This window comes from Panthera leo, chromosome F2 (genome assembly GCF_018350215.1).
Source record: "Panthera leo isolate Ple1 chromosome F2, P.leo_Ple1_pat1.1, whole genome shotgun sequence".
Classification (NCBI taxonomy): domain Eukaryota; kingdom Metazoa; phylum Chordata; class Mammalia; order Carnivora; family Felidae; genus Panthera; species Panthera leo.
This window is the reverse complement of record NC_056695.1, coordinates 81,282,642-81,306,217: the sequence shown is the minus strand read 5'-3', so window position 1 is coordinate 81,306,217 and position 23,576 is coordinate 81,282,642. Positions and strand designations below refer to the sequence as shown.

General features: G+C 61.6%; 1 protein-coding gene across 8 annotated transcripts in view; it reads left to right on the top strand.

Annotated features, from left to right (window-relative positions):
* The window catches only part of TSNARE1 (t-SNARE domain containing 1), a 140,486-nt gene that overhangs the window by 36,645 nt on the left and 80,265 nt on the right, over positions 1 to 23,576 (top strand). For 7 of the 8 annotated variants that reach the window (XM_042923799.1, XM_042923800.1, XM_042923796.1 and 4 more), the window contains exons 2-6: positions 298 to 423; positions 6,952 to 7,101; positions 8,123 to 8,617; positions 20,807 to 20,884; positions 21,705 to 21,774. In XM_042923799.1, coding sequence (XP_042779733.1) covers positions 336 to 423; positions 6,952 to 7,101; positions 8,123 to 8,617; positions 20,807 to 20,884; positions 21,705 to 21,774 — 881 coding nt within the window. In that variant the 5' untranslated portion in view covers positions 298 to 335. The remainder of the gene's footprint in view (positions 1 to 297; positions 424 to 6,951; positions 7,102 to 8,122; positions 8,618 to 20,806; positions 20,885 to 21,704; positions 21,775 to 23,576) is intronic. The other variant, XM_042923797.1, reaches the window with a different exon arrangement.

Below are 23,576 nucleotides of genomic sequence, written 5' to 3'. Positions count from 1 at the left end.
GACTTGCGAGGCTCAGAAGAACTGAGCTGGAGCCAGAGGCTTGGCGGGTTCACAAGCCCCGTGGGTTCTCAGCTCGGCAGGGGTGGGCTTGCTCAGGGGAGAGGTGATTCCCGGTGTCTGTCCTCACGTGAGGACAGTGGGACAGGTGGGCACCTGAAGGGGCTCAGTTGGGCTGAGATGCAGGGGTGGGGACGACGTGAAGCCAGGCCGGTGGGCTGGGCGGGCAGGGGCCCGAGTGACCCTGGGTCTGGAGCACTAACTCCTCTTCCCTCCCTTCCTGCTTTTTGTCTCCTCCAGCTCTGTGGGAAGGCAGTGGCCCTGCTCTCTGTAAAAAGATGTCCTATGGATCCATCGCTGGCAGTGGTGGCCTGGGGAGCCACAGCCCTTTCGGGGGACCCTCCAGACAAGGCTATCAGCCCCTAGGTAATGACAGTGGCCCGTGGCGTTGGAAGGGTGGCAGGGGTGGCAGTGGGCGGGTCTCTGCTGTGTCATGGTGGTGGCAGGGGTAGGTGGGCTGTGGGAGCAGTGCTGCCTGTGGCCAGGGGCTGGGGCGGGGTGGTTGGTGCTGGACTGGGTCAGCACCAGGAGAGGCTTCACTGGGAGAGGCGGCCCGCCGTGGGGACGGACCTGGTGTCTGAGGCCATTCTGGCCTCAGGCTGGCACTCAGCAGGTGCCCCGAGCTGGTCTGGGGGTGCCTGGGGTACCTGGCCAACAGCTGAGTGGATGGATGGCCTAGACTGGTCTTCCTAATGACAGTGTGGTGCAGGGGTGTAATTTTCGCAACACACAGGGGAGGAAACTGAGGCCAGGCGGGCTCGGGGCTCCATGCAGCTGGTGCAGGGCAGAGCGGGGACCCCCTTCTAGGACTCCCAAGTCCCCTTGCCCTGTCCCAGCACCGCCTCACTCTGAACAGCGTGGTTCTGGCTTCTTTGTCTTCTTCCTAGTTTTGCCTACATGTGTGTGTGTGTGTGTGTGTGTGTGTGTGTGTCTGTCCGTCCCCACAGGGCCCCCTGCTGCCTTCGCACGTCTCGGAACTTTGTTCCGTACAATTTATTATTCTGCCGTTTGCTGGCTTTGCTTCTGAATCCCTGATGTGGAATGTCGCTGTCCCCTTGACTCTTCCTGCTCTGTGGCTGCGTGGCATCTGCACGGGTCCACGTGCGAGGACCAGCGTGGGCGTCTGTTTGGGGCGCCGTCGCCCGGCAGGTGCAGGGGACCCGTTGGCTCTGTCTGGGCTGCCGCGCACCTGAGGCGCATGCTGGTCCCGCTCCGGTGCCCCTGGTGCCCCGTCCTGGTCAGCTGTGCTGGCGCCACCCCGGTGCCCTTGGCGCCTGTCCCCGTCATGCCGCGTGGCAGCCGGTGGCGGGCGGTGACCATTTGCGGTCTGTGGGTGGGGAACGGTCTCTTCTGGCTTCGCTTTCCATTTCTCTGGTGACTGATGGGACGGGTCCATTTCTTCTCCAGCTGAGAACTCTTCCCGTTAATTCTCCTCTCAAGTTTGCCGTGTTCTGCTGATTTGTAAGGGTCCCTTCTGCATCCTGGACGGACCCGTCGTCAGCTGGCCCTCCGCATCTTTGCCCGGCGGGGGCCTGCTTCCCTCTGTGGTGCCTGCTGGGCAGGTGCGGGCTGTTGGAGCGCCTGAGCGTGCTTGTGGTTTCTGTCACCTTTGCACTTTGGTTCAGTGTGACAAATCCTGGCACGAGCTGGTACCGGCTTGTTTCCTTTCCTACGACGAGATTTGGTTTTCCGGGGTCAGTCTTTCACTCACCTGGACTTCTGTTTACCGCGAGAGGTGTGTGCGGGGGTGGGGCCGTGATGCTGTTTCTCTAGTCCTGGGGCTAGTCTCCGAAGATGCCGTCCCATCCTGCAGGCCCGCAGAGCCAGAGTTCTGGGACAGCTTCCACGTGGGCCCTCTTGGTCAGTTTTTCTCTTCCTGCCCCAAATCCCGCCTTAGTTTTCAGAGTTACGGGTTTTGGTATTTTTTACGTAAGTTGCCCTACTTGTTTTTCTCAGACATGGCTTGGGTGTTTCTGGCCCTTCGTTCTTGAACATGAACTTCAGACTCCCGCCCCTCGGGCCTGGAGCATTGGCGGGAGCTGCCGTGCACCTGCTGCACTCACCTGGTACAGGTGAGTCCTGGCCCCGTCATCGCCGTGGGCTTCCGGTCCGTGAACGCGCCTTTCTCTTCCTCAGATCTTCTTCCGTATTGTTCAGTAAAGTCTTAGAACTTTTACCGTAAAAATCTTACATACCTTTCGTTAGCTTTGCTTTCATGAAGAAAACGTGTTTGTCGATGCTGTCGTAAGCGGCACCGTTCTGAATATTACGTGTTTTAAATCTTTGTTGCTGGTTCACATACATAGTAACTGGTTTTTTAAAAAAGCAGTCTTGACGTTTTATTTACTTTTTAAACTTTCAAGATGTGGACGGTTTCAAACAGAAAAGTGGACATTGCAGCGCCCGGGTGACTCACTTGGTTAAACGTCTGACTCTTGATTCCGGATCAGGTCATGATCTCAGGGTCATGGGATCAAGCCCCGTGTCAGGCTCCGTGCTGACAGCACAGCACCTGCTTGGGATTCCCTCTCCCTCTCCCTCTCCCTCTCCCTCTCCCTCTCCCTCTCCCTCTCCCTCTCCCTCTCCCTCTCCCTCTCCCTCTCCCTCCGTCTGCCACCCGTCCCCCTGCTCGTGTGTGCACTCATGCCCCCTCTCTCTCAAAAAAAGAAAAACAAGGAGTAGACACCATAACGTAGCGAGCCCCGGGGCTGCCCGCTCCACCTCGTCAGGTGTCTACTCGTGGCCCGTCCAGCTCCTTGTGCCCTTGGCCTGCCCCTGCGTCATTCTGTGGAGAGTCCCAGACATAGCACGCACCCTCTGTTGACGTGTCCACGTGCCTCTGAGCGCCCCCAGAGGGCCTGGCCGGATGTGCCCCGCTGTCAATCACAGCTCGGTGGCCTCGTGCTGGGAAGCGGGACCCTGGGAAGACCCGTGTGCTGACAGGCCTCCTACGTCTCTCGGAAGCTCGAGCTTCTCCATCGTTTTGGCCCTTTTTTCCTCGAAGTTTATTTCTTGAAGAAACCCCGTTTTTCCTGCGGAGCGTAATTGATTTTTGCCCCCCAACTTTATATGCTGCCGTTTTGCCAAACTCCTATTGACCGTACTCATTCTGTCTGGATGGTGTCATTCGTAAATAGTGACTTTTTTTCTCTTCTTCCCCAGTGTGTTCGCCCTTCTTCTGCCTTCCTGAGCCGCTCAGAGCCTCTGTGATGCTGAGCGACAGGGTGTTTGTCTCCTGTGTGAGTCTCTGGAGGGACAGGACTCCGTGTTCCTTAAGTGTTTCTGGATTTTGCTGTAAAAGCATCCGGGCGTAGTGTTCCCTTTGGGGAATGCTTTTTAGATTAGCACTTCATGTCTCCAGTTGTAAAAACTACCCAGGCTCTCTATTTCCTCTTGGGTCATTTTGGTTAAATCAAAGTGAGACCTCCGTCTGCTTCATGTAAACGTTCGAATTTATGGAAGTGAAATGTAGACAGTAGCCGCTGGTTGCTGACGAGGCAGCCCTGTGGCGTCGCTGAGGGCCTGGCCGGGGGCCGCCTGCCCTACGCTGCCCCTGCCCCACCGCCTGGACGTGCGTGACCTCCCACGGACCGCGGCAAATCCCAGAGGCTGGGAGCGCCCACTCTTGCGGTGGCTGCTGTGTTACTAACAGCCACGGTGTCTGGATCGCACTCTTTTTTTTATTCCTGATAGAGTTTATTTGTACCTTCCTTATTTTCTTCTTTTACGATCGTGTTGACTGAGGCTTGGCAGTTTTGTAAGTCTCTCTGACGAACTGACTCCTGACTTTCCTGACACCTTCCGGTGCATGCGTCTGTACGTGATTGATCTCTGCTCACATTTTTATTGTTTTCTCCCTTTTTTCTTGAAGCTGGAGCTGTTTGATTTTTCTGACTCCTGAGGAGGATGTTTACCTCATTCGTGTTCAGTTTTTATTCTTTTGTAATAAAACCACTTTAGATTATAAATGTCCAAATAATCACTGCTTTCGTTGAGCGTCAGACATTTAAAAGTATATAGTATTCTTAAGTTAGACTTCGGGTGTATTTTCTCATTTCCGTTATGATTTCTTCTTTGACTCGGGATTTATTTCAAACTGTGGTTCATCGTTTCCAAATATATGTGGTTTTTTTCTGGCTATCTTTAAAAAATGATTCTACTTAATTGCATTTTTGCCAGAAGAGGATCTATATTGTCCTGATTTGTTGACAGTTGTCGGGACCCGGCTGCTTATACCGTGTCCTCTGCGGGGCGCCCTGAAAAGGGTCCGGGCAGGGGCCTGGGCGGTGGGGCCCGGCGGAGACCCCCGTGTGCGGGAGCGGCTGCCGTCACCCGGGACCCGCTGTGCACCGAGCCCTGGGGTGCATGCGACCCTGGAGGGAGTCATGCAGAGCTTAGGGTGACCTCTTCGTGGAGGAGTCACAGCAGGAAGTTGACTGGCCGACTGCTAACACGTGAAGAACTCACACAAATCGAAGGGAAACCCGACAGTCCTCACGCAAGCGGGCCAACTCGCGAGCTCACTGCGGACGGGAGGCCCGGGCCTCACCGTGCCCAGAGAGACGGACTTGGAGGTGACCGCGTGCCGGCTCGCTCCGGAGGGGAGGGCACGGGCGGTTCCCGGACCCCGCAACCTGCCCTCTCCTGGCCCGGTGCCGCCGCCTCCTGGACGGCTGGGAAGTCACCGACCTGTGGGCAGGGGTGCCGGGTGCGGCGGTGGCCGACAGAGGATTCGCTGAGCGAGCCGGCGGGGCGAGGCGCAGCCTGGGTCGGGCTGCGATGGCGGTGTTAGCGTCAGTTGAAGGTGGCTGGGCGGCCTCTGCACACGTCCAGACGTGGTGACGGGTGTGCTGACTGGAGGACGCGGAGCCGTGCCCGGAGTGTTCTAATTGTGCGCGACCCCTGCCCCCGCGGTAACAGTGTTCGTCTCCAGATGCCGTCATCACAGATGATCTGTATCGTTTTCTTGTAACTGTCTGCGTTCGAACTTCTCGCAACCGTGTGTGTTCTAATAGTCAGAAACAATAGTTGTCTCCGGACCCCCTCAGAGTCCAAGGGTCATGTGATTCCGGAGGGCAGGCCACGCGGGCCCCTCCACAGGCGTCTGGGGACCGTGTGGACTGAGCAGGAGGAGGTGGGCAGGGCCCGGGCTTGCCGTGGCCAGATGCCAGCGTGGCGAGGTCATCGGGTGGCGATGCGGGCGCCAGCTGGGCCTCCAGTCTCCCTGCCCCCACGGGGGGAGCTCTGGGGGGCCCGAAGCAGAGGGTGACCCCAGTTGCCAGGTACCTGGACGCTGTTACCCGGGGAACGCGCGCCTGCAGGGGCGCCTGGCAGGTGTCTGGGGAGAGGACCCGCCCCGCAGGCTCCCCACGAAGCCCTTCAGGAAGAGGGGCTGCGGGAGACGGGCCCTGGCCTGGAGGCTCGTGCTCAGACCCGCAGATGCCTCCGTGTCGGCCCTCGGCCCCCGCCTCTCTCTCACGTGCCGTGACCATCCGGGGCCGCGCCTGCCTCCCCACTCACGGAGGAGAGTTCTCTCGGTCTGACTCGGAGACCTGCTTGTTGCAGTTCTCCGTGGCCGGGGAACCTCCACCCTCGAGTAAGCCGGCTGCCGTCCTGCCGTCCCGCGTCCTTCCCCTGATGGCGCAGGCACGGGGGCCACCTTCCCGGAAGGGTGGAGGCTCCTCCCGAGGGGTGCCCTCCTCCCCGAGTCTGGCCGGGGGCCCCGGGGGCTGCCTGTGTGCTTTGGGTTCTTGCTGCCTGGAGACCTCTCCCACCCCGGGTGGGGTCCTAGGGGGATTGCTTGGTGCAGCCCTTCTGTTCCTGTCACACTGGGCCGCCGTGTCCCTCCCCCCCCACCCCCTGCAGAGCGGTGTCCTTTGCTATCTCCTCTGGGGAGATGCAAGTCTCAGGCCTTTTCCGGGAAGGAGTTGCCCCTTCAGGAGCTCTGAGCTGGGAATGGCCTGGGACAGGCCGTGTCCCTGGGTTTCAGAGCAGCTGTCAGTGTGGTCAGGTCAGCCGACACCTTCTAGAGCTCGCTCCCTGAAAACTGCCTTTGCAGAGAGAGCTCCAGAGAGAACAGGGTCACACAGACAGCCCCGGGCTCTGGTTTGTGTGGCCCCAGGCTGCACGCACCCCCTCATCGACTCAAGGTGCCATGGATTGAAGGGCACATCTCTCAGAGACGTAAAGGTGTTTTTATAAGGCGTGTCTTTGGTTGACACATTATGGGAAAATGTGTCCAGGAAGTGTTTTTAAATACATGAAAATTACCAAGTGTCTCCCCTGGGGGACCAACCCCATGATGGGAGCCTGTTGGGGGCCAGGGAGCAGGAGGAGGCCGCCCAGGTGCCCAGAGCCACTGCCCCTCAGCTGTGCAGCCGAGAGGCAGGAGGGCGGGTTTTACATTTATCTTCACTGCCCAGAAGCCACGGAACAACGTTCTTACAACAGAATGCTCCCGTGCGTGGTTGCTGTGGTGATTTTGAACTGCCATAAACATCCCTAAGGCCTTGCTCCCCGTTTACGTACATCATTTGTTGCAGACAGGTGACAGGTAACACCCGCTGAAGGCCTGGCCTGGTCTGTGGGCCGTGCCTGAAGGCCCTGCTCTAGGCGATTTCGTCCTTGTTTGGGGTCACCTTTTGGAGTAATTGTGGTTCAAAGAAAGATCTGGAGCATTTAAAGTATTGAACTCGGAGCTGGCCTCCAGCAGAGGGTTTGGCAGTCTGGGAGGGCTCCTTGGAGGAGGTGGGACTGAATGGAGCTTCTTGGCGTGGATGCTTGGAGGGCTCAGGGCACCTGCTGTCCTGTGTGGGGGCCTTGCTCTGCCAGCAGCACCCGAGCTGCTCTGTGGACGGGCTGGGTGTAACTGTGACTGTCCCTTGCTGTCTGTAGAGTGCGCTAAATGTTGGACCGAGTATGGAATACGCCATTTCCCCTGCCCGTCGCCAGAGAGCAGCCCGCAGGACCCCTGTGTGGGCAAGGACGGGGAAGGTGATCTGGGGTCGGCGGGCACGCCCAGAGGCCCGAGGGCCAGGAAGCGAGGTACTTCCGCTCGGGTGCTGGGTCCGGGAGGGTTCCGGGGAAGGCCGCCCAGAGACGCCCAGCGCCGAGGAGGGAGGGTCAGCAGGCGGGAGCTGGGCGAGGCGGCCCGAGGCTGGCCGGGATTCTGGTTGGTCTGTACCTCACCCCCGCTAGCCTTTCCCTTCTCCAGGGACGGCAGATGGTGTAGCCGGGCTGGACTGGTGACAGAGGGGTGCGGCATGAGGACTTGTGCTGGTTGGGGCCCCGTGGGCTCCAGGGATGAGGCTCAGACCTATGGGACTGGTTCACTCGGCCCCTTCACTCTGGAGCCGGGATTCTCCCCGCAGGGGGCGCTGGTGAGGGAGAGTCAGGGTCCCTGGCGTGCGCTATAGTGAGGGCAGGGGCTGTGGGCCTCTGTAGAGGTCGCCTTCTGATTGACGGGGACCTGGAGGGAGACAGGCCGGGGCGGGGGGGCTGCTCTCTGCGTGCTCCGTGGGGCTCAGACATCCCTCTCCCCTCGGGGGCTTTCTCCTCACGTCTGGGAAACCTGTGGTCTGATGGGGGAGCTGCCTCCTCTGCCCTTACAGATGGCCCCCTGCACCCCCGGCAGGCATGTGCCGGCTGGGGACAAAGCTCCCAGCTGGGCAGAGGCCCCAGGACCTGCTACTTGCACGGCCAGCCCCGGACCCCCGTGTGTTGAGGACCGCAGGCTGCGGGGGCCCGGGGGGGCGGGGCGGGGCCTCTCAGCCAGGGCCGCCAGGCACGTCCGTGGCCAGGCTGTCCCCTGGGGAGGGATGACCTAGGAATGCTCCTGCCTGTCTGGTTCCTTGGCTCCCGATGACGGCTGCCAGAGGTGGCCCTTTCTGGAGACATGCCCCGCAGCCCGGAAGTGAAGCGCCTTGCCCGCGGAGCCCAGTCGGACCTGTGGACACCCACAGGGAGGGGCCGGCAGTGTCCTGAAGCCGAAGCCGGAGAGGAGGCGCCCTGGGGGCCACCCCGCCGGCCCAGGGCCTTACACACCCGCCTTTTGGTGCCGTTCCAGGGCCAGGGGTCGCCCCCGAAGGCAGTGGGACACCAGAGCCCGGCTCACCGCCTGCCGCGAGCCCGAGGACGGACTCTGCCGGCGGGGCCCACGGCCGGCTGGCGGGGCCCGGCGCCACACGGGCCAAGAAGAGGAAACCCAACTTCTGCCCGCAGGAGACAGAGGTCCTGGTGTCCAAGGTCAGCAAGCACCACCAGCTGCTGTTCGGCACGGGGCTGCTGAAGGCCGAGCCCACCCGCAGGTACCGCGTGTGGAGTCGCATCCTGCAGGCCGTGAACGCCCTGGGCTACTGCCGCCGGGACGTCGTGGACCTCAAGCACAAGTGGAGGGACCTGCGCGCTGTCGTGCGGCGCAAGCTGGGCGACCTCCGCCACGTGGCCCACGGCCCCGGCCGGCTCCAGGCCTCGGCCCTCACGCCTGTGGAGCAGGTGGTGGCCGAGACCTTCTCCTGCCGGGCCCCCGCCTCGGAGGGCCTCGGCCTGGAGCCGCTCAGAGGTGAGTGCCTTGCCCCGGCCGTCCGGCCGGCGGGAGGCGCAGGCCCGCGGTGGCCTGCTCGTGGCCAGGCCTCGGTCCTCCCGCCACGCTCTCCTCCCCTCTCCTCTTCCCCACCTGCACCACCTCCGGTGACTCCCGCCCCCGGACTCGCGCACTCGCCTGCCCGTGCGGGGACAGCCTTCTGAATGTCCGGGCGCGGCAGGTGAATCCACCTCAGCCCTGACCCTCGCGGCGGCAGAGCGGGGAGCCGGGCACACGACACGGTCGTGTCGAGACACGGTCTTCCCCCGAGGACTCCGCCTCCTGCCTCTGGACCCCGGCCCCCAGGAGGAAACGCGTTTCCTGTTGCTGTCCCGTGTACGCGCACACACCCGAAACACGCGGGTTTCGAGCGCTCACCCCACGTCACCCTCTGTGCCTCGGCGTGTCCCTCTCTTGCTCTCCTGTCCCGTCCAGGGCTCTTAGCCTGTGCGTGAAGTAAAGTGCTCCCGCCGACTCTCTGGTTTTAAGGCCTGGGTGGTAGAGCTGGGGTTTGGCCTGACGTCCAGAGCCGGCCCCGCGGCATCGGGATGCGGCGGGGGTGGGGGGGGTGGGCACCTTGAGCTCTCTGGGGCGTGCTGCCCTGTGGGGGTCGCTTCTCGAAGGTTCCTGTCGGGCACAGGGGGTCGGGGGACCCGTGGAGGTCCAGCGGGGCGTCAGAGAGCCCAGTGGGTGGGTCCCAGACAGGTGCAGGGTCACGCACAGCAGTGGGGCTTTGCAGCGGCAGCAGCCTTGGGGCCAGAGGCGGAGGAAGGCCGGTGGGGAGGGGGAGGGGACGGCAGGTACAAGGGAGGTGTGGGGGGCGTGCAGGTCATCTGTGCGTGACTCCTTGGTCATCGGGAGTGCCGGTGTTAGGTCCTGAGGACCGTTTCTGAGTCCGTACCTGGTGTTCGGCTTTGAAACGGGGCCAGAAAATACACAAAGAACGTCAGAAACAAAACAGAAGCAGACACGTGTTTGTGCAGCAGACAGGACAGGCGTTGCCTCGCTTCTCCCCCGCCAGCCCCGCATTTGGGGACGTCGTCTCCGCCGGTGGCGGGCAAGGCGGTGGTCTGGGTGCCGCTGCCTGCGGTGTCCTCAGTGGCACCTGGTGCTGGCCGGGGGCCACGAAGCAGTGGGATCCCGAGGCTGAGGGCCTCCTGCTCTGTAATGGCAGGCGTGGACACCTCCGTGGCCTGCCGTGGGCAGCGGGAGAGCTCGAGGTGCCCAGAACCTGTGCCTCCGTTCCTTGGTTCCCGTGTTCTTCCCGGACGGAGCCCAACGCTTGCCTCCCTCCTCCAAGACCGGACTGCTGCCCCGCACCCCGAGCTCGAGGCCCCCTCCTCCCTGGCCCTGCTGACCCTGAGCCCGCTTGTGGCCCTGCTCTGGCCCTGGCCCCAGACTGAGCCCTGCGCGGTCCCTCGGGCTCCCCTCTGCCTCCTGGGTCTCCCCTTCCCCCCGTGGGGGGAGGGGGGCCGGTGCATTCGGCTCAGGGTGGAGGTGCTCTCACCGGTGGGGGACCCAACCGCACACCTTCCTCACAGCCCCGCCCTCCGGCTCCTCCCCCTCCAGCACTCTCCCCCTCCCCCTCCCCCCAGGTCCCTGTCCCTGTTGCAGGCCCTGAGGCAGGAGTGTGGCCCCCCTGGCAGGGCTCCCTACGGGCCCCTCGGGCCCTTGGCTCCCAGCACCGGGCTTTCCCGGCTTTGCGATGGTTGTCCACACACCTTCTCACCTCCCTGGCACCGTGGCCTGCCGCACACCTGGGTTTCGGGGGGTGGCTGAGCGTGTGTGGGAGGCTCCATGGTGTGGCCCGGGTGCAGGTGGCGGGCCTCGCTCCGCACCGGGGACGTCCTGCTGCCCGCCCAGACTTGGATCTGGTCACATGGCCTTTCTTCCCCAGAGCACTTTGCGGGGGGGCTGTTGCTGCAGAACAAGGAGACGATCTCTCCGGGAGAAACAGGAAAGTACAGAGTACCTGTGTATTCAGGGTCATCCCCCTGAGATTTGGTGCTGTCCCTGCCTCTCCCTGGAACGCAGCCCCTCCCTGGGTCCTCCTTGGTGCCCTCAGCACGGGCCCCGGGCCGAGAGCCAGGCCAGGCGCCCCCAGCCCCACACCTCCTCTCGCCCTGTCCAGTGGGGGCTCCCTGCTGCTTAGGAAGGAGGATGCCTCTGATGCTCAGAGGATCCCGTGCTGTCCCTCTTTCCTTCCTGTGCCTCATGCACACGTGGGTCGGGATCCACACCCCACCCCCACCGCCGCCCCGCTTCCTCCCTCCGCTTGGTGCAGGGGCAGAGATCCAGCCTGTGTCCGCAGGGTGAGTAGACCCAGAAGTGGAGCGTCCTGTGACGCCCGAACGTGGTGACTCCGGTCTGCTCTTAGAGCGCCTCGGTTCTGAGTTTCCGCTCCGGTTGGCAGAGGTGGGGCTGGCCAGGGGGTCTCCCTGTGCTTCTGCTCCAGCCGTGTTCTGGGGTGTGGGGTGCACCCGGTGGGGCTCCCCGTGTTGTGCAGCTGTGATGAGCATGTGAGGCTCAGAAGGGGGATGCCCTCAGGGGACTGGTCCCCCAGCTCTGCTCACTGTCTGCCCCAGTGCACGGTGGCCCCGTGGGGTGGGAGGCAGGCGGGCACTGGTGACCCCGCTGGGTTCCACGGAATCGGCAGCTGCTTGGCTGGGCCCGGAGGCCAGAGGTGCGTGGTCCCCTGTGGAGGCTGGGCTGTGTGTGTGTGGGGGGGAGCCGAGGGGCCGGCCAGGGGGCCTTGTCCTGCCCTTTGCCACTGGTGCCCGTTGGGTGTGCTTGGACTTGCCCTCACTGGGGGTTGCTCAGCGTGGGGCTCGCACATCCCTGCGTCCTGTCTGTGGGACGGCCAGTGTCGTCCGGGGAACGGGCTGCTGCTGTCATCACCAGCCTCCTCGGGGCCCTGGGTCTGTGCGGGCGCGGTGCTGGCGGACCCCCGGCAGCCCACCTGGGCAGCAGTGCCCGCGCACTGGGCCACTGGGTTTCTCCCAGGCCTGTCTGCTCTGGACCCAAGAGGCCCCCTGACTTCCTTGCTCGTCCCGTGTCTGGGGCACCGTACTGCCACTCGGCCTCCTCCTGCCCGGCCCGAGTGGGCACGCAGTCCTTCAGCCAGCCCTCGGCAGCGGGGCAGAGCCCAGCTGTCCGGCCGGCCCACGTGACGGGGCAGGTGGGGGCGATGTTTGGCTCCAGGGGGCTCCGGCGCTCCAGCACTGCTGGGTGGGCCGCTGCCTCTGGACCCGGCGGCATGAAAGGCAGGTGTCTGGAGCAGACGTGGAGGGGACAGAGGGCGTTGCCAAGTGTGCGTTGGAAGCCTCGGGTCCCCGTCCTGCCCTGGGCACCTGTGTGGAGATGCTCAGGCGGTTCCCCGGATTTGCGTGCTCAGGAAGGAGCGTCCCATTGTCTCTGCAGAGGGCGGGGGTGCTGGAGGGCCGTCCGTGTGTCTGTGTCCCGGGAGCCTGTCCTTCTGTCTGCCCTGATGGATGGTTTTGTGGTTGCCAGCTTTTGGCCGGGTGGAGGTACTGGGAACATTTGTATAAAATCTTTGCATTGACATAGTGTCACTCTTGTGGGGGTTGATTGATAAACTTTCCAAGAAAGTGTCTAAGAAACTGGCTGTCCCACTATTGGGTCCTGCAGCCATGAGCTTGGGTTTACTCTTCATTCCCACCACCACTTGGGGTTGATTTTGGTCTTGCTGTACTGGGCTGTTGGAGGGGTCGGGCTGTGCTGGGGTGGGGCGGGGCTTGCTGGGGGCGGGGCTGTGCTGAGGGGGCGGGGCTTGCTGGGCTGTGTTAGGCTGTGCAGGGATGGGGAGGGGCTTGCTGGGGGGGCGGGGCGGGGTGAGCGTGGCTGGGGGCGGGGCTGTGCTGAGGGCGGGACCGGGTGAGGCTGTGCTGGGATGGGGCGGGGCTTGCTGGGGGTGGGGTGGGGTGGGGCTGTGTTGGGGGTGGGGCTGTGCTGAGGGGGTGGGGCGGGGTGAGGCTGGCTGGGGGGCGGGGCTGTGCTGGGGGTGGGGCGGGGCGAGGCTGTGCTGAGGGGGCGGGGCTGGGTGAGGCCTGCTGAGGTGGTGTGGGGCTGTGCTGGGGGCGGGGCTTTACGGGGGTGGGGCTGTGCTGAGGGGTGGGGCGGGGTGAGGCTGGCTGGGGGGCGGGGCGAGGCTGTGCTGAGGGGGCGGGGCTGGGTGAGGCCTGCTGAGGTGGGGTGGGGCTGTGCTGGGGCGGGGCTTTATGGGGTTGGGGCTGTGCTGTGGTGGGGCGGGGCTGTGCTGGGTAGGGCGGGGCCTCACTTCTGTGTCTGCCCACACATCACTGAGCATTGCCTGGTGTCTCCTCTGCTGTCACCAGAGGCTGCCCTGATCTGTGGGCCTTCCTGTGTTGCACATGTCCGTTGCCTCTGAGTTCAAGGGGCCCGTCTGAGATCTGGACTGCAAACCTCTTCTGCAGGCTCTGGACTGCCTTTTATTTAAAAACTTTTTTTACGTTTATTTGAGATAGAGCAAGTGAGCGCGGGGGAGGGGCAGACAGAGAAGGAGAGGATCCCAAGCAGGCTCCGTGGTGTCGGCGCAGAGCCCAACACGGGGCTCAATCTCAAAACCCACGAGATCGTGACCCGAGCCACCAGGTGCCCCCTGGACTGCCTTTTATTTTAATTGTGTCTTTTTTGAAGGTTTTATATTTCAGTGTTACCAGCGTTTTCCTTGGGATTTCTGTTGTCTGTATCCCACCTGAAAAGTTCTTACCCACAACAAGGCCGCAAATTGTTGTGATTTGAAGTCTTACAGTTCCAGCGTTTATGTTTGCATCTGTGAGCCAGGCTGAGTGGGTTCTCAGTTTTGTTGATATGGGTCGGGGTTCAGTGGCTGTCCACTTGGTCATCATCGATGGGGGAAATGACTGAGTCACCTCGACGCTTGTGTCTGAAACCCCGTGACTGCTCACCTGGGTGTTGACCCGTCCGTATCGACCTGGGTCTCCACTTAACATGATACGGAACTGCCTTGACTGGTGTAACTATAAAGTGAGTCCTGAATCGAGTCGGGAATTGGTTTCTCCTGTTTTCTGAGAAAATGTGTAGAATTGGTATTATTCTTCCCTTAAACATTTGGCGGAATTCTCCAAGGAGGCATGTGAGCTGAGCATTTTCATCGTGGGAAGATTTGAGACTGCAGTTTCTTTAACCTTGCCGTGTCACGTTACATGGTACAGCGTTACAATGTTGCGGTATCACAATGTACACGCCCTAGCATACGTGTTAATGTTGTAGCCATAGCTTTACGGTGCTGTGGTGTTACGTGTTACAGCCGTAGGTGGCAATGTTGTAGTGACACAGTGTTACGTGCTGTGGCGTCACCGTGTCACCGTGCTGCAGTGTTGCCCAGGTTTCTGCTGCTACTCACATGAGTCAAATTTGATCATTTGTGTTTTCAAGGAACTTACCCACGTCATCAGACTTGTAAAATGTACTGGCACGAAATTGTCATGTTGCCTTAGTATTGTTTGAATGCCTGTATGGTCAGTAGTAAGACTGCCTTTTTCATTTCTGGTATTGCTGGTTTGTGTTTTCTCTGTTTCATACTTGACTCGTCTCACTGTGAGTATATCAATTTTATTGATTGTTTTAAAGAACCAGTTTTTGATTTCATTAATCTTCTCTATTTGTTCAATGTTGAGTTAATTGATTTTTGCTCATCTTGATGATTTCCTTCCTTTTCCTTACTCTGGGGTTAATTTGCTTTTGTTAGATCATTGACGTGAGACCTTTCTTCTTCCCTAGTAACGGGTATTTATTGCTGTAAATTTTTCCCTGTGCATTGCTTTACTTATACAATTTTGCATATATCGTATTTTCATTTTATTCATTTAAAAATATTTTCTAATCTCCTTTGTGGTTTATTCTTTAACTAAGGGTTGCTTAGAAGGGTATTGCTTAATTTTCAAATAATTCTCTTTGTTTCCAGATACCTCTCTGTTATTAACTTCTGGTTTCGTGCTGTCCTGGTTGGCGAATGTTTCATATGGTTTCAGCTGTTACACATGCATCGGGACCTGCTGCACACTGGAGGTGCATCGTGTCTTGTGCGTGTTCCCCGTGTGTTTGACAAGAGTGTGTCCATCTGTCGTTGGGTATGAGTGTCCAATAATTGTCACTTGGGCCGAGGTGATCGACGGTGCCATTCAGGTCTTGGTATCCTCACGGATCTTCTGTCCCCCGATCTATTTTCTGCTGAGAGGATGCTGATGACCACGGCCGTGGATGTGTCTGCTTCTCCCCTCAAGCCTGTCAGTCTGTGCCTCGCACGTTTTCCAGCTGTGCTGTTAGGCGCGTTGAACGTTGAGGATTTTGTCTTCTTCATCCATTGCCCCCTTTGTCACTGTAAAACCTTCTTTTATCTCTCCTTTCATGTGTTGTTCTGAATTCTCTAATGTTAGCGTGGCAGCTTTCACACAGCCATGTCACACAACGAATCTTCCGGTCCCTTTACTCATAGGTGCGTCTGATTTTCTGTAGGAAGTGCCCTCCTCGTAGCCCGTGTATTTGGGGTTTGCCCTTGGCCCCATCTGACCGTCTCCACTTTGCCCAGAGCGGTGGCAGTGGTGCTGTCCCGTAGGGCCTTGGTGATGATGGCGTGGCCACCGCTGGCCACTTGGGGACTGCACGGGTGCCTCAGGTTTAGGCAGAAATACCGATATGTTCAGGCTTACATCCCCCATCTCGATATTTGTGGTATTTCCCTTTGTTGTTTGGGGTAATTGTGTTGATGATGATTCCGTTGCTGATGATGGTAAGTCCGCTCTTGGCGTATTAGTGACCTGCTCCGTTTGTGGTTTAGCGCTAGCCGTACCCACACCTGCGCTCGCAGCCTGCCTGCGGGTAACACGGTGTCGCGCCGCGTGACGTGGGAACCTCACAGAGCCGACCCCGGACGCCACGTTGTTGCTGGAAGCACCTGGCTGGCAGTTTGCTTTATCAACCGATGGCGTCTGAGATACCTTTAAAATGAGACGTGTGCCTCTCCCGCACTCTGCTTTCTCGTGTGGATCCAAATTGCCTTTTATTGTTTCTTTTGACCCGACAGACTTCTTTCAGCTTTTCCTATGGTGCACATCTGGCTGAGACAGTCTCTCGGCTCTTTTGTCTAAAATAAATCTTTATTTTGCCTGTATTTTTGAAATATATTTCCATTGCATGTAGAATTTTGGTCGAAAGGTGTTTTTTGTTTTCTCTCTCTTGGCACTCTGAAGATGTCCCTGCAGCGTGTTTGGGCTTGGCTTCCGCGGCTCTGACGGGGGCGGGGCGACCTTTGTGTTTCCTTCTGGGGTGGGGTACGTGCCTCTCTGGCCCCTCCGAAAGGGGCCCCTTCGCCACAGGCTTTCTGCGGTTTTGATTACCGTGCTTTGGGCTTTAAATTTTTAATATATGCATTTTTAAATGTTTATTTTTGAGACACGGAGTGAGCAGGAGAGGGGCGGAGAGAGAGACCGACGATCTGAAGCAGGCTCCATGCTGACAGCAGTGAGCCTGATGCGGGGCTGGAACTCACGAACCGCGAGGCCATGACCTGAGCCCCACAGGCGCCCTTAGACTTTAGTATTTATTCTGCTTGTGACTTAATGAAGTTCTTGGAACTCGGTTTTTATTGGACGGAATTTGGATACTTTGGGTTCTTACTTCTTGAAACTCTGCTCCCCTCTGTGGCTCCGTGGCTGCCGGGTCGCCGGGTGTCGCCCCGAGGTGCCCCGTGGCCCTGTCACCGCAGGGAACCTCGGTGCAGCATCGCACCCGTGGCTGACCCCGTGCAGTGGGAAGTCATTTCAGTGTCTCCTTGGGTGTCAGGGGAGGCGGGGTGGCAGGCCTGCGGCCTCTCCGGGTCTCCCCTGCTGCTCTGCACGCGCCTCGGTGTCCCGTCAGCCTTTTGCAACTTTTACGCCTGTTTTTCTGCACTAGTGAGGTTGTCCGCCACCATTTCTGGGCCTGATTTCCTGTTGAGTGACCTTTCTCACGGTTTGGGGTCACGTGCTCCTGCCTCTTCGTATGGCCCGCGAGTTGCGAGTGTGAATTTTGTGTCCTCCCTCCCCAGGTTTGGTTGTTCTCCTTGCGGGAGGACTGGACTCTGTCCAGGGGCAGTAAACCTGCGCGGGGTCACGGTGCTGTTTCAGGGCACTTGTGCTGTGGCTGCGGCCTCCGCGGGCCCTGCCCGACGCCGCGGGTGCTGGGCGGCGCCCTCTCCTCTCTCCTCGTGTGACTTCCACCCACGCACACTGACCCTGTGTGGGGGAGGGGGGAGCGGCCTCCAGCTTCTTGTGCTCCCCGGGTCCTCGGCCGAGGGGTGTCTTTCCCTGTGTGAGCACAGACGTGTGCTTGGCCAGGGACCAGGGCACCGAGACCGGCTTCTGGAGCCCCTCCTGCCTCATCGCCTCAACCCTGTCTCCTGCCCCAGGGCAGCCGCGGCACCTGCCAGGCCCCGGAGTCCCCCACCCCCGGACCCAGTGACGCCGGCTCCGCTCCGACCCGCCCTCCTTGCTCGCAGTCTGGACTTGCTTGTAGGAGACACCAGGCGACGAGCCGTGGGGGCCACGGGGCCGCACCAGGGCTGTCTGTGGTCAGAGCACCGCTTCCCGGCTTGCATGCAGGGGAGGGGGGGCCTGGGCCCTGCCCTCCCTCCCCCCCCCCCCCACAGAAGCTCAAGTTGATCTGCCGCCCTGCGTTGTCATTCCGTGAAAAAGTGGCTTATGTTTGGGGGATTAATGTCCCTGTTCCTCCTCTGTGTTTCCTAAGCTGGTGGCCAGCCCCCCTCCATCCCCAATCATGCCCACCAGACACGACATCCTCCCTCCGCCCCTGGGAGTCCCACCTCCTCCAGTCCCGTTACCTCGTCCTCCCACCCTCCCCCAGCCCCCGGTCCCTGCCCAGCATTGGTCCCCTGTGCTGCGTGCAGAGGCCCTGCTCGTGCTGTGTGGTCACCGTCTTGCTGCTTCCCTGTCCGACGGCTGCCTCGGTGTGGGATCTGGGCACACGTGCTCCAGGTGAACCCGGGCCCTGAGCGCCCCAGCCGCGTGTATGCGGACGCCGGCCTCTGTTGGGGTTCCGGCCCCTCCTTGGCGAAAAGGAAAGAAGAGGTTAAGCTGCCCCCGCGATAACACGGAGCCTCCGTTCCCCTCATGCAGCCCCCCCACCCCCGCGGCTCCCCCCCCCCCCCCCCGGCTGTGGCTGCGCCCCCTCGGTGGTGTCCCTGGGAGGGACGTCACACCCCATCGTGTCCCAGCCAGGGAGAGGGTGAGGGGCAGTCCAGGGCTCCAGCCTCCTTGTGAGAACAGGAGGGGAAACTGCCCTCGGTTCTCTAATTCCAGGGTGAGAATTAGTCACGCGGCCCCTCCTGGCCGCAGGGGGTGTCCCGGGCTGTGTCGTCAGGTGCCAGGACCAGGGAGAGGCCGGGTCTGAGGGAGACAGCCCGAGTTGCCCCACAGCTGCAGCCGGCATCTGGCATCCCTGGCATCCCCTCTGCTGAGGTAGGAGTCCCCCACGGCCTCCCCGCGGCCTCCCCCAGACCTCCGTGGAGGTGGAAGGCCGTCTGGGTGGGGACTTGCTGTCCTTGCTGCGGGGCTGGGATGTTTGCCAGTCCCCCCCTCCCCCCGCACCTGCACTGTGCATCTGCCAGCTGCCCCCTCCCCTGGTTTCCACAGTGGCTCCGAGATGTGCCCCAAATCCCACGGTGGTGGTGGTGTAGACCGGGCTGGCATGCCCACCACCGCCCTGCTGGGGGCCTCCCAGGCCCAGGCACCTGCCCGCTGGCCAGAGTGCATTCCGGCCCTGGATGCAGCTCCTCGGGGCAGTTTTGACCCAGCCCCCACTGCCTGCTGCATCCCACCCCTCCATCCCCTGCATCCCTATCCCCCCGCCCCTCTACCCCTCACCCCTGCCCCCCACACCCCACACCCCAGCCCCTCGCACCCCTGTACCCCGCTCCCCACACCCCTGTCCCCCATACCCTGCCCCCCTAACACCCCTCGCCCCTGCCCCTCAGCCCTGGCCCCCCTATGCCCCTACCCCCTGCCCCCCACATCTTGCACCCCTGCCGTGCTGCCCCCTGCAGCCCTGCCCCCCACACCCTGCACCCCTGCCCCCGACACCCTGACCCTAGCCAGTAATGGGCCCGATCACCCGCTTGCCCGCCCCGAGGGCTCTGCACTGACGGGTGGAGTGGAGGCTGGAGAGCTGCATCTGAGGCCTGGTCTCCTGCTGAGACCCTCAGCAGCCCTGCCCCGCCCTGCCCTGCGGGATGTAGCTCTCCTCACCTTTGTAAAGGCTGCAGTTCCAGTCCCCCCTTTGCCTTTTCCTGGGGCCACTCTCTGCGCCTCTGGGAGCTCAGCCTTGTCATCCTTGGTTTGGACACAGAATGTCTCAAAGGCCATCAGCCGGTATCCTCTGGAAAGACGCATGCCCTGTGGGGTCAGGAGTAGACAGGGCACCGGCGGGGGCAGGACTCGGCCCAGGGCACGGGCCACGGTGACGAGCCAGGGGACGGGCTTGAAGAGATGTCCAGAGGAAGGTGGCTCTGAGAAGGGTGGCTGTTTGTCCCAGTGTAAGTGGCCTCTGGGATCACCTACACACAGACCTGGAGAATAGGAACGATTCTTGGAGCTGGATCTCTCCTCCCAGCATTTAGCGGGTGAGGCAGGCGGCCAGGCTGCGCCCCTGCCTGTGTCTGTCCTGTAGGAAGACGCACACCAGCCTCCCCACGTGTGGGCTGAGGCTGCACAGCCCAGGCGGGGCCCGGAGGCCACAGCCTCCCACCCGTCTGCCTCTGCGTTAAGCTCAGAGTGTGCACCCTGACCTTGTCGTGGTGCACAAATCCCTGTCCGGGTCTGGCCCATTCAGGCCGAGGCGCCAGCCTCCCTGGGGGCCGGTAGTAGTGGGTAGTATAGACACACGTGGGAGTCGTTCCTGTCCCAGGCTCCATCAGGTGAGGGGCCCTGTGCGTTCCGTTGCCGGCTGGTGGCAGCCTTTCCAGGTTCTGAGAATGAAGCCACCGTGAGTGTCTTACACAAGCTTCGTGCGGGCACGTTTGTGTTTCTGCGCGTAGCTACCCAAGAGGCCGTGGCCACGGGCCGGGCCTCGTCCCGTGAAGGGGGCAGACTTTTCCGTAGCGTCCGCAAGACTTTCGTGCTCGCCTGGTGGAGTGGGCCTTCCCGTCCCCCCAGGAGTGGGTGGTAACCACACGATGTTCGGCGTGGTCTTTCAGATGGAGATAAAGTTCACACAACGTAAAATTCACCACGTTATCCACCTTCACGTGGACGTTTCTGTGGTTGGTGGCGTATCCTGCAGTGTGCGCGACCATCCCCGCGAGTAATCCAGAACGTTCTGTCACTTCAAGAGAACTCGTACGGCCGTCAGCAGCCATCCCGTCCCCTGGCCCAGCCCCCGGCAGCCACGGGTCTGCTTTCTGTCCCTGGACCTGAACTCTTCCCGTACGCGGAGCCGCGTGGTGGGAGGCCTGTGTCCGGCCGCGTTCGCTGGTGCGACACCGTCGCTGTGCTGTCGCCACCCGCTCCTTCTCGAGGCTGCGTGGTGCTCACCCTCGGCTTGCACCCCACGTCGTCAGATGCCGGCCGTTGGGTTGTTGCTGCCTTCTTTGTGTTAAAAACGTGTGTTTATTTTGAGAAAAGTCACCTGAGCACGAGCCAGGGAGGGGCGGAGAGAAGGGAGAGGGGATCTCAAGCCGGCCGTGCTGTGTCAAGCACAGAGCCGGACGTGGGACTGGATCCCGTGAACCGTGAGATCATGACCTGAGCAGAAATCGAGAGTCGGACGCTTAACGGATGCTTAACGGGCCGCCCCCAGACGCCCCCATTGGGTTGTTTCTGTTTTGTGACTCACGTACAGCTGCAGTGACCTCGGCTGTGCAGGCTCTCGTGTGGGCCTGGGCCCTCGTTTCTGTCAAGGGCGCCCCGTGTGCAGGTGCAGGGGCGCTGGGGGCAGCTGGTGCCCGGGTGGGGCTTTTCTGAGGGGCCGCCCCTGCTTTCCTCCTTCTCCAGGGGCTTTGGGTGCCCCGGGGCGGGCTTGCTGTTCCCTCTGTGACACCGTGGGGCCACCCCAGCTGGGAGGGTGTTGCTGCCCCCGCTCTGTGAACCTTGTGCTCCCTCTCCTGTCTTCTAGCCACCCGGGTGGACCCAGGTGACCTCCAGGAGCTGTTCCAGCAGACATCGGCCAGCGTCTTCCGGATCAACTCCAACGGTGAGTCCGTGGTGGGCCCAGCCTCACCCCTCCCCACCTGGCCGCCCGGGCCACCGAACACGCCCCAGGAGGTCGAGGCGACTGGGGGAGGTGGCGTGCCCACCGCCCTCTCCTGACCCGGCCACCCTGCAGCCCAGACCCTGTCGTCTCTCTTAGGACAGTATGGGCTGAGCCCTGGGGTCTCAGGGTGGGGCAGGGAGGGCCCGTGTGTGCTCCCTGGCCCGGCTGCTGTGATTTGGACGCATCCCTGAGGGGGAGGGCGGCCTCAGAACCTCCCTCAGACCGTCAGTGCAGGTCAGCTCACGGTCGAGGGTACTGGGGTCAGGAGCGACAGTCACGCCTCATGGGACTGGGCCAGGCCTTATCCTTATTAGCTTCTGCAGACGGTGGGGGGGGGGGGGGGCGGGGGCAGGAGGACATGGGGACACAGGGGTGGCTCGCCGCACTCTGTGGGTGAGGGCTGATGTTTGCCGTGAACCCTGAGTTCTGTCAGGCCCGCCGGAGAGTGCTGACCAGGAGAGGAGAAAGAGATCCCCAGACCCAGGGGCCCTGGAGGCTGAGGGCCCTGGAGGAGGCTCCCAAGAGCCTTTGCGCCCACAAGGGCCTGGGGGCCTGTGCCCGAACAGGGGGAGGGTCCCTGCCCGGGAGGTTCTGCGGGGCTGGGGCTGGGCCGTGGCAGAAGCTGCCCCCAGTCACCTGGGTGGTCTCCCTGGCCTTGGCCCCCGTGTCCTGGGGCCCCCCCGGCCCTCCTCTGCTGGAGTCTGGGGGTCTCCGGGGGGGAGGTCTTTCTGTTCCTTACGTCCTTCCTTTCTCCTGGCAGTGACCTCCTTGGAGCAGAGCCTCCGGTCCCTGGGGACACCGAGTGACACACAGGAGTTGAGGGAGAGCCTGTGAGTGTGCGATCGTGTGCGTGGCTGTGGGCGTGCCCGGGTGTGCCCTGCACCCCCTCGCACGCCTGCCTGTCCACGTCCCGGCGCGGCAGCTGCCCGGACCCCACACCTGCCCCACACGCCCGAGGGCCAGCCCCGCTTGCGCCCCGAGCCCGAGGCCACGCGTGCCCGGCGTCACCCTCTGGGGGGCACACTCGTGCCGCCTGCACGTAGTGGACACACGGGCTGGGTTGGAGAGTGGCTTTGTGGTTTTGATTCTGCCCCCAGGGGCTCCCGCTGGGGTTGCCTAGAGGCCGGCCCTGGGTTGGGTTGGGTGAAGCAGTGGCCTCGGGTGAGTTCCTCTCCTGACGGAAAGGCTTCTCGGGGGCTGGGTCCCTGGGGAAGAAGGAAGGGGACCTCTGCAGGGGGGTAGCCTGGCTGGCAGGGGGCAGGGGGCAGTGCTGCTCACGCCCTGCCACCCTGGGCCCGGCGGGACGTGACAAGGCCGCCACGTGGTCCCGGCATGGCGTGGGTTGGGGGGCCCCGAGGCGGGGTCCTGAGACTTGCCGTGAAGCCGGTGTTCCCCCTGCCACCTTCTTGCCAGGGGACCCCGGGCGGGTCCTGTGTGAGCCTGGGCCTCCTGCCTGGGAAAGACGACGGTGTGGATGCCCGAGCAAACGTGCTCGGGGGGGTGTGGGCCGCGGCCAAGACCTCATGTCTCTTCCTGGCAGTGATGTCCGTTGGAGAGGTCACGGCTCCCTCTGTCTGTTTATTCACCCACCCGCCTCGCCCACCCGCCTCGCCCACCCGCCCGCCTGTCCTCCGGCCGTCCGTACGGGCTGCCCGAGACCACTCCTGCCGAGTGTGGGGGTCCAGAGCTTGAGGCAGCTGAGGGCCCTTGCAGATTCTCTGTGCAACTCTTTTTTTAATTATTCTTTTTTGTTTCTTTTTTAAAATAACGTATTGTTTTCTGATTGTGGAAGTAGCATATGCTCATTATAGGAAATTTGGACACACAGGATGTCTGAGGAGGCACTGTTAACATTTTGGCATTTCCTGCCAGCCTCTTCTCAGATCCTTACGCGTCTTGCAGACTTGGATTTCAGTGAGTAATGTTCCGGTCCCGCCTTTTGCTGTTCGGGTTCTGGGGTGCGTGTGCCCTTAATCACACACTAAAGACACGCTCTGTGGAGCCGCGGAGGACACTGTCCAATGTGCGCAGTCACTGCGCTGAGACGTGGAGCCATATCTGTGGCTCCTCCCGTTTGTCAGCGGCATGACCAGACCCCGGGAGGGCGCTGGGGTTGGTCTCCGTGTTTGCCTGTTCCGGGGTAGGTCCCTGAAGTGGTGTCCCCTGGGTCACGCGATGGCATTTTCAGGGCCCCTGGCCCTCGAACACGTTTCCTGGGCTGTGTTGCCCAGCTGGCCGAAGGCCGACGTCACCAACGTGGGTCTGGAGTGGAGAGCGGGCTCCTGCCTTCCCGGCCGGACTCTGGGCCTGCCCGCGGTGACTGAGGGCTGTGGGGGCCTCTGCCCCGTCCGCCTCCACCTTCAGATGCAGCCACTCTGGCCTTTAGCACCTGCCTGCCCCGCACCCCCTCCCCTGACCATTCCCCCCCCCCCCACCCCCATCTGGCTCCTCCTCCCGAGGGGCAGTTCCTAACCAGGCTACAAGCCTGGAACCTTCCAGGGCCCCATTCATCGTGGACCGTTAGTGTTTTCTAAACGATGGAGACCAGCATAGGGGGCCAAGCAGCTCCGTTTTCTCCACGTCGACATTCATTGGCTTTTTTATTTTGCCAGATAAGGACATTTTAAAAAGT